The 12,844-nt window shown below is 56.7% G+C and overlaps 1 protein-coding gene across 1 annotated transcript; it reads left to right on the forward strand.

Moving 5' to 3' along the window:
• The first annotated feature begins 1,950 nt into the window (after nt 1-1,950).
• Nucleotides 1,951-12,844, forward strand: LOC104384565 (vasoactive intestinal polypeptide receptor 1). The gene is made up of 13 exons (XM_009992990.2): nt 1,951-2,022; nt 4,543-4,666; nt 7,673-7,780; nt 8,730-8,839; nt 9,090-9,187; nt 9,762-9,894; nt 10,492-10,645; nt 11,193-11,253; nt 11,529-11,595; nt 11,704-11,795; nt 12,035-12,164; nt 12,449-12,490; nt 12,752-12,844. The coding sequence occupies exons 1-13, from the start codon at nt 1,951-1,953 to the stop codon at nt 12,842-12,844; spliced, it is 1,284 nt and encodes a 427-aa protein (XP_009991292.1).

Genomic DNA, 12,844 nt, shown 5'->3' on the forward strand with positions numbered 1-12,844 from the left:
AGGCACCCTCACCCGCTGCAGGTTTACACGCTGGCGGAAAATTCAGTGATTGAGATGGGGTGTTGGTGTTCCAGCGTCAGAGGGTAACGAGTTTGGCCGGGTCTCAGCAGCCTCTTGTGTCGACACAACCGCGGGCTCAGCCTTTGCCGTTCCGCGCCTCTGGTCGCTCTTAATAACATCAAACAAGGACTTTTAAACATTAAGGACCTATTTCTTTTATTAGCCTTTTTTTTTTCTTTTTTTTAAGGGTACGTAATTTGCACAGCAATTCCGATCGAGGACTTTGAACAGCAGAGCGGTGCCGTGTTGGCTTCATATCTTGTTACAACAAGTGATGGAAGGAGCAGCTAATGTGATCTGCTGCCTCATTAAGGAACGGTAATGATGTAGGGTTACTAAAATTAGCAACATAAATGGTTCACCCTGCTCCTACCCCAGTACAAAGTCCAGCACAGCACCCCCAGCCTCGGGGAGGGCATTTACGGTCCCTCCTTTCACCACCACCCACACCTGAGTTGTTCTGGTGTGGAGGATTTCGGGTGGGCCAGGGGTGTAAGGCTGGATCTTTAATCCCAAGAGATTATCACGGCCACCTTCCCTGCGCTCCTGGGTTTCCTCCTCCTTCCTTCCCCCCTCCTGCCCCCTCTGCTTTGTCACTAAAAGCGTTAAAATGGTAATGTTTGGGTCAAAATTCCCCTTGATAAAGGGATTGGGGCTTTCTAGCATGGAGAATTATATATATATATTTATATATATATGTATACACACACATTATCTATATATAAATATATAGATAATATTTTTTATATATATATAAAAATATATATATAAGGAGAAGACCCCAGGTGAGGGTCTGGGGGTCTGTAGCTGGCCCTGAGGGCAGCCCCATCCCTGGGCATGGCTGTGCTGGATGTTTTGTGCTTTAGGGACCTGGGTGTCCATCCCAGGTTGCTCCTGCTCCTGGGGTCCACCAGCACCCCCTCTGCTCTGCTCCGGTTTGGTACCGCAGATACCACACCGGTGTCCTGGTAGCACCAAACTACCAAAACCACGAGCTCAGCTCAGACCAAAAACCTCAGCTGGGGCAGAGTTAAGGTTATTTCACAGCACGGCGTGTTACCCACCAGGCACCCAGTGCCCATCCCCTGTACACCCATGTGTCCAAGCATGCACACGTGTGTCAGGGCATGTGTTTGCACACGTGTGTGCACACCTGATCCCAGCATCATGCCGTCTCCTTCAAGGTCTTGACCCTCCTTGAGCCCCAGGTGCCACATGGAGCCGGCCGGGGAGCAGCGTGACCCTTGGCAAGCCCCCTGCACCCCATCTTGCCTGCACCCCCACTCCCCCCAGCCTTTAGCCAGCAGTTTTCCAGCTCAGCATAATCCAAGGAGCAGGCAAGAGGTCTCTGTGTCCCCCACCCCCGTGCATCCCCCTGGGCCCAGTTTCGGGTCCCAGGTCCCTGCCGGGATCAAGTAACGGGGTGCTGGGAGCCTGGTGGTAGCCAGACTGGGCAGTGCCAGGCTGGGGTGTCTGTGTCCCACCCTCACCCAAGTGTTGGTCATCACATCCAGCCCTCTGCGTGGGGAGGGGGAGCGGAGGGTGGAGCCTGCCATATCGCCAGAGCCAGGAGCTGTGACATTCAGTATCACGGAGAGACGGAGCCCATCGGCACTGGGCAGGGAGAGCCAGAGCCGGGTGGGCACGGAGAGCGGGTCAGGACCACTCGAGTGGGACCGTGGGAAGGGGTCCCAGAGGGAGCCAGGGGAAGGACAAGGCTGGGAAGGAGCAGGATTACGGGGAGCAGGGTGCTGGGTCACCCCTGGGCGCTGGGGTCCTGATGTGGCCCCTCACCCCCAGGGCCGGGCAGGAGGAGCTGGGTTGTCCCCAACCCCTCGGGGACTGAGCTGGGACCCCCGTGGACGGGGCAGCCCAGGGCTAGTTCCAGCTATGGGGGGCCCACGGTGTCCCCCCGGCACCAGCACGCTGCTGGTCCTGCTGCTTGTGCTGCCGATGCTCCGGGTAAGTGTCCCCAAGGATGGAGGGATTATAGGGGGGAGAGGGTGGGCAATGCCCATGGTGGCCCCTCGCCTGTGACAGCCACTTCGGGGGCAGCGCTGGGGAGCAGCACGTCTGCAGTCCCGGGCAGCGGTCGGGTCTCGCCCATCCCTGTCCCCATCCCTCCTGCTGCTCCCACCCAGGAGAGGGTTTTGGGGGGAGGATTTGCTGCCATGCAGCGCAAAGGGATGGGCAGGGAGGGAGGTGGGCGATGCTGAGACCCCCCTGTGCTCCCTGGGGCTGGGGTCCAGCTGGGGCAGCTGGCAAAGCTCCCATTGGGGTTCGGCTCCAGGGGCTGCTCCAGGGTATCCCCGGGAAGGGGGATGGTCCCCTCCATTCTCCCGTGGGTCCCGGTGGGGGGGTTCGCTCCCATCATCCTACACACCTCAAAGGAGCCTCAAACCTCAATGGCCTGGAGGAGCGTCCGCAGGCGTGAAGGTTGGGATGGCTGGAGGGGACAAGGACCGGGTGTAGGGGGCTCTCCGTCCCAGCACAGACCCACTGGGATGACTGGCACTGCTGAAATGGGGGGGGGACATGGAGCAGATGTGCTGCAGGAGCAATGTAGGGTGAGTCTGGCAAAGCTGCCCTGAACTTGTCAAATTGCTTCAGTGGCAATTTGGGGGGTGGAGGGCTCTGGTGGGAGAGGATTTTGGCTCAGCATCTCGCTGTGAAGCCGTCGGGATTTCTCCTGGCACTGCGTCACGCCACAAGTTTTTTAGCTAATGTGGAGGCTTTGAATAAAAGACAGGGAAAGAAAAGGAAAAGAAAGGGAAGGGGGGAAAAGTAAAAGAAAAAAAGGGGAAAAAAGAGAAGAAATGGATAAAAGGGAAAGGGAAGGGGAAAAAAGGGAAGGAAAGGGAAGGGAAGGGGGAATGAAAGAAAAAGAAAGAAAAAGGGAGGAAGAAAAGAAAGAAAAAAAAGGAAGGAAGGAAAAAAGAAAGAAGGAAAAAATAAGGAAGGAAGGAAGGAAGGAAGGAAGGAAGGAAGGAAGGAAGGAAGGAAGGAAGGAAGGAAGGAAGGAAGGAAGGAAGGAAGGAAGGAAGGAAGGAAGGAATAGGGAAAAAGCAGGGAAAGCAAGCAGGGTTGGGAAGCACTGGAGCCTTTGAGGGCTTTATAAGGAAAGTGATGGCATCAGGCTGCTTCCCAGATGGGGAAACTGAGGCACGGCAAGGAGTTTCTTGCCCTGCAGCAAGCCCCGAAGGGATCGCTGCACGTTAGCCGGGCTGCGTTGCCGTAAATAATACAACCCAGCAGCTTCGCAAGGTAAAAGAGGCTGTGGCAGCTCTGCCTGGTCCTGGGCCATCGTCGCTGTGATCAGCTTTCTCAGTGCTGTGCCCAGCAGCCATCACCAAAATGCCTTTTGCAGACCGGGAATTTCCTTGTAAATCCAGTGTTCAGCAGGAAAAGGAAGCAAAACCTGCTGGGGGAGGGGAAGGGACCCCAGAGGTGCCACCATGCGTGGTGGCATGGCCAGGGCAGGGCAGGACTCGGCCAAGTGATGCTTTAACATCCCAGACCTCCTTCTGGTCCTTGGACCCTCTTGCCCACCCTCATCTCTCTATTTCTGCGGCTTTTATATCCCTGTTGGCAACACCTAAAACCATCAGCAACCCAATCCCGTGTTCTGGCCCAAAAACTCTGCTCCAGACGTGTCCCGTCTCCGGATGCTGAAGCCCCCACTGCATCCCCCCATGGTGGGAGGGAGAACAGTGCATGGAAACAGGCATGAAACGGCCCATTCCGTCATCGGAACGGGCATGAAAAATGTACAGGCTGTTCTCAGTTCAGCCTCAATATTGAAAGCCAAGGGGGGAAACCCCAAAAGTGGGATCTCCAGGGCAGATTCTCCCCCAGGGTGCTGAGCCACCATATCCCTTGAATTTTTTGGAGCTGTGGGGTCGGGGCGTGCTCCTTGGGGTCTCAACGCTTCTACCAGCAAACCCCAAAAGCTTTCAGGATGTCAGTGTGCCCATTGTGCGGCGCGTCCCCAGGAAAACTGGGCGACAGGAGAAGGGTGAACCCCAACAGCCGTGGCCGGTGGCTCCGATTCGAATACACCAGCCTGAACGGGTACAAAACCCAGCAGGCACAGGAAGGATTCAACGTGCCCGAATAGGTGGTTTTCTTAAATCTCTGCTGACATGGTTCCCCTGCACTGGCTTGGAACGCGCTCGCCTCTGCCGTGCCAACGGCGTCGGCCCCTCCGACTGGAAGCTCAGCTCCTCCGCGCGGAGCTCGCCTCTCGGCAAAGCGATGCCCTTGAGCGTCGCGCGCCTTCGGAGGGAATTAGCAATAATTGCTGCGGTTCTTTATGGTGTTTACGAGGCCAACGGTAGAAAGTCAAGGAAACGTCGGGCCCTGAGCGTGTGGTTACGTAGACGGGCTCTCCTGGGGCTGGCTGCAGCAGAAATAGTGAATATTGGTCTGCTGGGGTATTTTAATGCCTGACATCCCACTGCCTGCCCTTTCCCCCCTCCCAAGGTACAGGCGACACATCCTGACTGCTCCGCTGTTCTGTATTTCCAAGAGCAAGAAGCTGGATGTCTGGAGATTATCAGGAATGAAAGTCAAACACGAGGTCCTCCCGGAGCCCCCGGGCAGCAGGGTGAGCGTGAGCTGCCCCACTGGGCATGGGATTCGTCTGCCTTGGGAGGAGGGGGGAGGATTTGCTAAGGGGGTCTTTGGAGGATGAGCCGTTGGGGGTGGAGTGGGAAAGCGCACGTGGATGCAGAAGAGAAGGTATTTTTGGGAAAACGAAGAGTGATGCCGAGGCAAAGGCTAAGGAGCATCTCCAGAGAGCCTGAAATTGCTGCAGCAGTGAGAGAGGGGCTGAGATTGCAGCCGGGGGTGGACGGGGGAGCTGAGGGATGCAAACAATCGCTGGCGATGAGTCCCCCTCGATTTACAGCCTGTGGCCATGACACCGTGGTCTGTGCCCCAAGGAGAACCACCTGTCCTGCCTGTGCTGACGCTCCGGGGCCAGGCAGAGCTGTGGGCACGGGCGATGCCCCTCTGCTCTGCTCTCCTGAGAACCCCCCTGCAGTGCTGCATTCAGCTCTGGGGTCCCCAACACAAATGGAGCTGTTGGAGCAGGGCCAGAGGAGGCCACCAAGATGCACCGAGGTTGCCCAGAGAAGCTGTGGCTGCCCCATCCCTGGAAGTATCCAAAGCCAGGTTGGATGAGGCTTTGAGCAACCTGGTGTAGTGGAAGGTGTCCCTGCCCATGGCAGAGGGGTTGGAACTGGATGATCTTGAAGGTCCCTCCCCAACCCAACCCATTCTGTGATTCTATCATGCAGAGCCCTGGCCATCAGCACAAGCATCGCGTGGTGCGTGTCACCACTCCATGTCTTCTTGCTTTTCTAATTCAGTTAGTTTTAATGCTAAATGTGTTTTGAGCCACTTAATTTTTACATATCCAGGACTTTCAAACCAATTAACTAGTTGAAAAAAGAGTTTTGAAATGCTGCTTGTGTACTTTTTTTTTTTAATTGCATTTCGATTTCCATCCAAAAGCGACTTGGCTCAAATTCTGGGTAAAAACAATCACCTGGTGAATAAGAAATGCGTCATTCAGCGGATTTCATCTAATACAGATGTGAAACTGAGGTGTCTCAATAAATGCACGTTAAGGTGCATAATTGCCTAAGTAATGTGCAGAGATAGAACGTATGATCCAGCTTAGCAGAGAAAAGCCAAATTGATTGGAAAAAGGTCCATTTTACAGCCCAGATCGTTCCAGCCAGAGGGAAAGCAATCTCACTGTAGGAAAATAACCAAGAAGCATGAATGCAGAATTAAAATCCAGATTTAATCCTATGTTTCCTGCTTGATGGTCACATCCACTGCCCACCTAAATTTCTAAGAAATGTGATTTTTTTTTAGATGCTGCAGCAGCCCAGGAGAGGGAAACAGAGTGGGAAGGAGGACTAAAACCTCTTCTCCCCAGCCAAATAGAGGGGTGACTTTATTCCCTTGCACTGCAGAGCTGCCTGAATCCCAGCTCGATCCCTGTGCCATGGGCTGCTCCTCTGTCTCTTGACCAAGCAGTCCCACCACCCTCCCTGTGCTGGAAGAGCTCATCCATACAGCAAGAGATGCGTTTATACACAGCAGAACAGCCCTGCCATATAGACACATCCAGATATTTTGCTCAGACCCCAAGAAATGAATCACAGAATCATGGAATGGTTTGGGTTGGAAGGGACCTTCAAGATCATCCAGTCCCAACCCCCCTGCCATGGACAGGGACACCTTCCACTACACCACGTTGCTCAAAGCCTCATCCAACCTGGCCTTGAACACTGCCAGGGATGGGGCAGCCACAGCTTCTCTGGGCAACCTGCTCCAGTGCCTCAGCACCCTCAGAGGGAAGAATTTCTTCCTTCTATCTAATCCAAATCTCCCCTCTTTCAGTTTAAAGCCATTGCCTCGTGTCCTGTGACTACAGGCCCGTGTCCAAAGCCCCTCTCCAGCTTTCTTGTAGCCCCTTTAGGTACTGGAAGGTGCTGGAAGGTCTCCCCGGAGCCTTCTCCAGGCTGAACAGCCCCAACTCCCTCAGCCTGTCTCCATAGCAGAGGTGCTCCAGCCCTCTCATCATCCTTGTGGCCTCCTCTGGACCCGCTCCAACAGCTCCATGTCCTTCTGCTGTTGGGGACCCCCGAGCTGAACGCAGCACTGCAGGGGGGTCTCAGGAGAGCAGAGCACAGGGCAGAATCCCCTCCCTCGACTTGGAACCACTCTCAGCACTGTTCCTGATAGCTGTGCTCAGTTTACCCCTCCTCCAGAGCAAAAATGAAGACGTACCTTAGCGTTGTAGTGACAGCCCTGCAAACACCTCCAAGCCCGGCCAGATACCTACAGAGAGAAAACGAATTAGGCTTGTCTGAGTCCACATTCCCTGGCTGGGAATAGATATGGCTCCAGGTTAATAACGTCTATCTACAAGGTTAATAACGTACACGTGAAGGAGGGGACTGTCCTGGCAGCGTGATGCCTGCGTCTCATCCCGGTGTGCTGCAGCATTAATTCTTCAAGGCCCCGCGTCTGCTCGGCCGTGCTCGTTTCCAAGGCAATTGGAGAGTCATTGGAAGACGGACTTGGTGCTAGAGACAAAAGCAAAACATGTTTAAGCTAATTGCTCTCCAGCAAGTCTTGTGGGGCTTTCTCCCGTCCTCCTCATTTGGGCTGGAGAGACGTCCTGAGCTGAGCCACCACGGCTGCTGGGTCCAGAAATCCAGCGGAAACCTGCATTATTTTAGATGCCACCCGGAATGTCCCAGCCTTTCCTGCACCCCCATTCCCCAGGGTCTCCCCGCAGGAGCTCCGGGTCTGATGTAGCCCCAGGAAATACCAGGTCCTGTCTCGCCGTGGGGCTAAAAGGAGAGCTCAGCGCCTGGGGAGGTCGTTCCCAGAACTGGAGCTGGGATGCTCCTAATTCCTGAGGGGGTACGGCATGGCCCCGTAGATCGGGTGACGGCCGGTGGCTCTCTGCTCTCCCGTTACAGCGGCACGGCCGTGCCTGCCGCAGGCTGTGCTGGGGGGCCAGGGGGCTGCGTGTGGCCCCGGCACGTCCCTCCCTGGCGGCACTAACTGTCCTGACCCTCCCCAGGCTGCCTGACCGAGTGGGACGGAGTGAGCTGCTGGTCGGCCGTGTCCATCGGCCAGTCCCAAGCTGTCGCCTGCCCCGACATCCTCCATGTCTTCAAGAAGTCCAAAGGTGCGGTGCTCTGAATCCACCCCGGATCACTTATCCTCTGGGACTGAGGGCTGAGCTGCATCCACCCCTGTCTCCCTGGGATACTCCTGCCACCCCAGACCTTCCCCTCTGGTCCCACAGCTCGTGCCCCATCCAAAAGCTTGGCATATATTGCAATCCAAGCAGGGCCAAAGCAGAGACGTAGGGTACTGGCATGGCAGGAAGGTCCCTCAGCTCTTTCATCACCCAGCACCAAGCAGGAGTACACCTTCCCCTGTGGGTAGAGCACTTGAGGACCTCATCTTCCACATGGGTGGCACCAGGATTGTCCCCTCGCTGCTCGGTGCCCTCCTTTCCCCATCCACGCACCAGCCTGATGCTCCTAAGCTCCGTACCACTCCAAGCCACACAGATGGAAAAAGCAGCCTGAGATGATGATTATTTCAAGGCTGGGTGCTCTCCCGGGGATGGCACCGTGGCTGGGGAAGCCACCGCCTCCATCCACCTCAGAGGCAGCGGGGTGTGAAGGAGAGCACCCCATCGGCCCCCACAGCACCTGAGTGCTTCCTCGCTGGGTATAACGGAAAAGGCGACGGAGGGTTGGTAAATGCATCCTTTAGGGCAAAAACAGCTCAGGAGAAGCTCAATGAAGCCCTCACAGGATGAAAAAGCCCCTTTTTAGCCTTTAACTCCCTCCCACCGTGCGGATTCGTGCTTGCTTTCACATCCTGCCCTAAGATGCCCTGGCACCTCCAGGCAAAGGACCGGAGGGCAGAGATGTGATGGGGATGGGAGGGATGGGGCAGCCAGGCCGTTCGGGTACTGGGATGCTATCACAGCTGGGATGCTGGTGCTGGGATTTAGGCTCTGTCTCGGAGAGCAGGATGCTGTGCCCAGGCTGGACGTTTTCGGGGTGCTGATGCAGAGGCGACGCTCGCAGCTCCCGTGAGGTCCCTTCTCGTTGCTGCAGCGCTGATCCGGAGGAACTGCACGGAGTCGGGATGGAGCTTCCCCAGCCCCCCCTACTACAACGCCTGCGAGCTGGAGGCCATTGGCACCAACAACGACACCGAGGCCAAGGCACGTGGGTCCCCCAGGGGCTGTGGGGCTGGGTGCCCCTTCCTGGTGTTGACCCATGCCGTTGGGCAATGAAACATGGGAAGGCTCTCGTTGGCCTCATCCTTGTTGCTGGGCTGCCTGGAGGGATCTGAGCTTGGCACAAGCCCATCCTGGGCAAGGGCTGGGACACCACCCTGTCACCTCCCAGCCCACCACAGACCAGCACCTCCCAGCCCATCCTGCCTCACCCCGCTGGTGCTTTCCCTTCCAGAAAGGCTATTTTGTCACCTTGAAGGTGCTTTACACCTGCGGCTACTCCACATCCCTGGCAGCCCTGTTCTTGGCCATTGGCATCTTCTCCTGCTTCAGGTAGGGCTTGGCACTGGCTGCAGCTGGAGGAAAGCAGGGTAAATCATGGGTGGGCTAAATCATGGGTGGGCTAAATCATGGGTGGGCTAGATCATGGGTAGGGTAACTCATGGGTGGGGTGGGCGGGTAATGCATGGGCTGGGTAAATCATGTGTGGGGTAAATTCCCTCCCAGGGCAGCCGGGCTCCATCCCTGCCAACACAGATAAGCAGGGAGGCATGAGACGAACTTCAGCACTGCCCTTTCCTGCTGACACACAGACTTGAAACCCTCTGGTTGCCCTTTCCAGCTTTGTTTTGCAGACCTGGCTGTGCTGCAGGAGGATGTTCTCCGGAGGTGGCCGGAGGATGTTCCCCAGCACACCTCATCCCTGGGCAGCAGTCTCAAGCACAGCACAACCCTGTCCTTCGTGATTTCAGAGCAGGAGAACCTTCTCCAGGGTTTTGTGCTTCACCACCACCAACACATGATCCCCTGGGGTGGGGTCCACCCAGGGCAGCAACTCCCAAAGGCGAAGCTTCTCTGCCCATCTCTCTGCTCCCCCTGGGGCACAGCACATCCCTTTCTGCCGTAGGAAGCTGCATTGCACCAGGAACTCCATCCACATCCACTTCTTCACCTCCTTCATACTGCGCGGGGCTGCCGTCTTCATCAAGGACATCATCCTCTTCTCAGATGAGTCCGTCGACCACTGCACCATGTCGACGGTAAGGTGCTGCAGGGCTGGAGGGGTCTGGCTGCACTTGCAGCGGATTTAGCACTGCAAAGAGGAGGGAGAGACAGGCTGTGAGCCTGGGGAGGAAAGGCTGGCTTGGGTGGACCTCAGGAGGTTCACAACAGCATCTCTGCATGGGTCTTGTCTGCAGAGAACGTCTTCTGCTCTCCAAGCTCTCCCTGGTCTCAGAGAGGGTCTCCCAGTAGGGCTAAAGCTCTGCACAACCCCAGCACCATGTACATGCAAACAGACCTTGCACCGCGGGATGTGCAGGTTTGGGGTTGTCGGTAGACACAGAAGCCCTTGTGTGCAGCCCAGATAGATACAACACTGTGGACGCCAGCAGACACAGGTTTGTGCAGGTCCTACAATAACAGCCTGTGATCATCTGCCTGTGCTGCACAGGCAGAGAAGAGAATGCTACAGATGACGTGTGGGACTGGTGTAGCATCCTGGGCGCTGCACTGAAAGGCCATCACAGGCCTCCTCGAGCAGATGGATGGGGAGGTGGACTATCCCCTGGGCCCCCAGGACAGAGTCTGACACCAACCAGCACTGCTGAGCCTGCACCCCCTCCTCCTCCTCCCAGGTGAACTGCAAAGCAGCCATCGCCTTCTTCCAGTACTCGGTCCTGGCCAACTTCTACTGGCTGCTGGTGGAGGGCATGTACCTGCAGACCCTGCTGCTGCTCACCTTCACCTCCGACAAGAGGTACATCTGGTGGTACATCCTCATCGGCTGGGGTGAGTGCGGGGGTGCCCTGACACATCAACTCCCCTCCAGTGAGGTCCCACTGACACAGACTGGGGGTAGACATTACTTTCGGGGACTGCCTGGACTTGCTGCTCCGAGACCTACCTGGCCAAAGGTCTGCAGGCACTGTGTCCCCCACGGCTGTTCTTGGCATATCCCCCTGCCCCAGCATCTCTCCATCAGCCTCTGGAGGTGGTCAGGCAGCATGGCCGTGGTCAGGATGGGGCAGAGACAGGTCCTTCCTCCTACTTCCCACATCCATCTGGGGCTGGAAGCACCCATCCCAGGTTAGATGTAAGAGCACGCAGAGGGACAAGAGTGTGGCCAGGAGGTGGCACACAGACATGGACATCACCATCAATGGACATCATCTCCTTTTAAAACCTGGAGAAGAGGGAAATCACCTTCCCACAACCTCCAGGGACCCAGACCTGACCTAGACACGTGCTTTTGGGGACAAGGGATGGAGGGGAGGGACAGGGGCTCCCCAGAGCCCCTGGGTGACTCCACATCACTGCCTGGGTCCTGTCCTTGCAGGCGTCCCCATGCTTACGGTCTGCGTGTGGGTGGTCACCAGGCTGCAGTACGACAACCACGGGTAAGAGTCACCCTTCTTCTTTCTCCGGGCCACCTCGGTCATGTGTCTGCCATGCAAGTCCTGGGGGATGAACCTCTCGCATTGGGGGCTCAGGAGGGGACATCTGGGGCAGCACTTTAACACTATTTATATTTTCTTGTGGGGCCCCTGCTATGGTGGGACGCCTTTGCAAGAGGTGCTGTGGAAACAGGGCAGGGGACTGGGGAGGGTGGTAGGATGAGACCTGGGCTAAAAGGGTGCAAGTGGGTGGCAGAGCCATTTCTCCTCTCCTGTAGGTGCTGGGATGACTACTCCAGCCTGTACTGGTGGGTGATCAAGGCTCCCATCCTCCTGGCCATATTTGTGAGTATGTCCCCTGAGCATCCCAGCCCCAGAGCTGGGGATCCCATAAGGACAGAGGGACCCAACCAGGGGTCCGTGTAGAGCCTGTGACATGGCTTCCCATGGCAGGTGAACTTCCTCATCTTCCTCAATGTCACCAGGATGTTAGCACAGAAGATCCGGTCTCCGGACATTGGCAAAAACTACAAGCAGCAGTACATGTAAGGGCTAGCTCAGGCACGGGGGAGCCCCCCTCACCCCAGTTTCTGAGGGACCTGGGGCTGTAGAAACCCTTCTCTGGAGGACCACAGAGAAGGGCCATCCTTGGAGCCTCCAAGACCTCTCTTTCATGGAAAACCTACTTTGGGTTAAGACCAAGCTCTTGGGAAGGTCTTGTCTCATGGGGCAGCAGGACCATCACCTGCCCGCAGGCCCCCACTAATGCCACCGCTCTCTGCAGGAAGCTGACCAAGTCCACGCTGCTCCTCATCCCGCTCTTTGGGGTGCACTACGTGGTGTTCGCGCTCTTCCCCGAGCACATCGGCGTGGACGCCCGGCTATACTTCGAGCTGGTCTTCGGCTCCTACCAGGTGCAGACTGGGGGAGATGGGTAGGCAAAGTCCCCGTGTACCCATCCCATCCCAAGATCACACCAGGAGCCCCTGGGATGTGCTGCTGGGGCTTCACATTCTTTTGTGAGAGAACTGTGTCCCAGGCACTCATCAGACACCGGGGACTAAGCACAAGGGTGGTGGTCCAGTGGACATGGGATGGGGTATGAGGGGTGGGAGTATGCTAAATGCAGGCAGGCAATGAGCACGGAGGGCCCCAGCCCCTTTCCTTGGGTGAAACTTGCTCTTTCTGCCCTTTTCAGGGATTCCTGGTGGCTCTGCTCTACTGCTTCCTGAATGGAGAGGTGCGTGTCCCCCTCAACAGCAGTCCCCTGGGCACCACAGCCACACACGTGGGCACATCGACACCCCACGGGTGCACCCCAAAGAGCGTTGCATGCAAACAACCATGCATGTGTGCACACATGGGTGTGAAGACATGCATGGGGGTCCCCACCTTCTCACACCCCAAATCCCTTGTCCAGCCCCGGGTGCAGCCTCTGCCCCTCCAGTGGGTGCTGGCAGGTGCCCCTGGGTGCCAGCACCGGTCCGTGGTGTCGGTTCAGGTCCAGGCTGAGATCAAGAGGAACTGGGGCAAGTGGCAGTCGTCCATGGAAAGCAACGTCTTCAACCTGGCGACCCAAGACTTCACAGCATGA

Source organism: Tauraco erythrolophus, chromosome 25 (assembly GCF_009769465.1).
Source record: "Tauraco erythrolophus isolate bTauEry1 chromosome 25, bTauEry1.pri, whole genome shotgun sequence".
NCBI lineage: Eukaryota > Metazoa > Chordata > Aves > Musophagiformes > Musophagidae > Tauraco > Tauraco erythrolophus.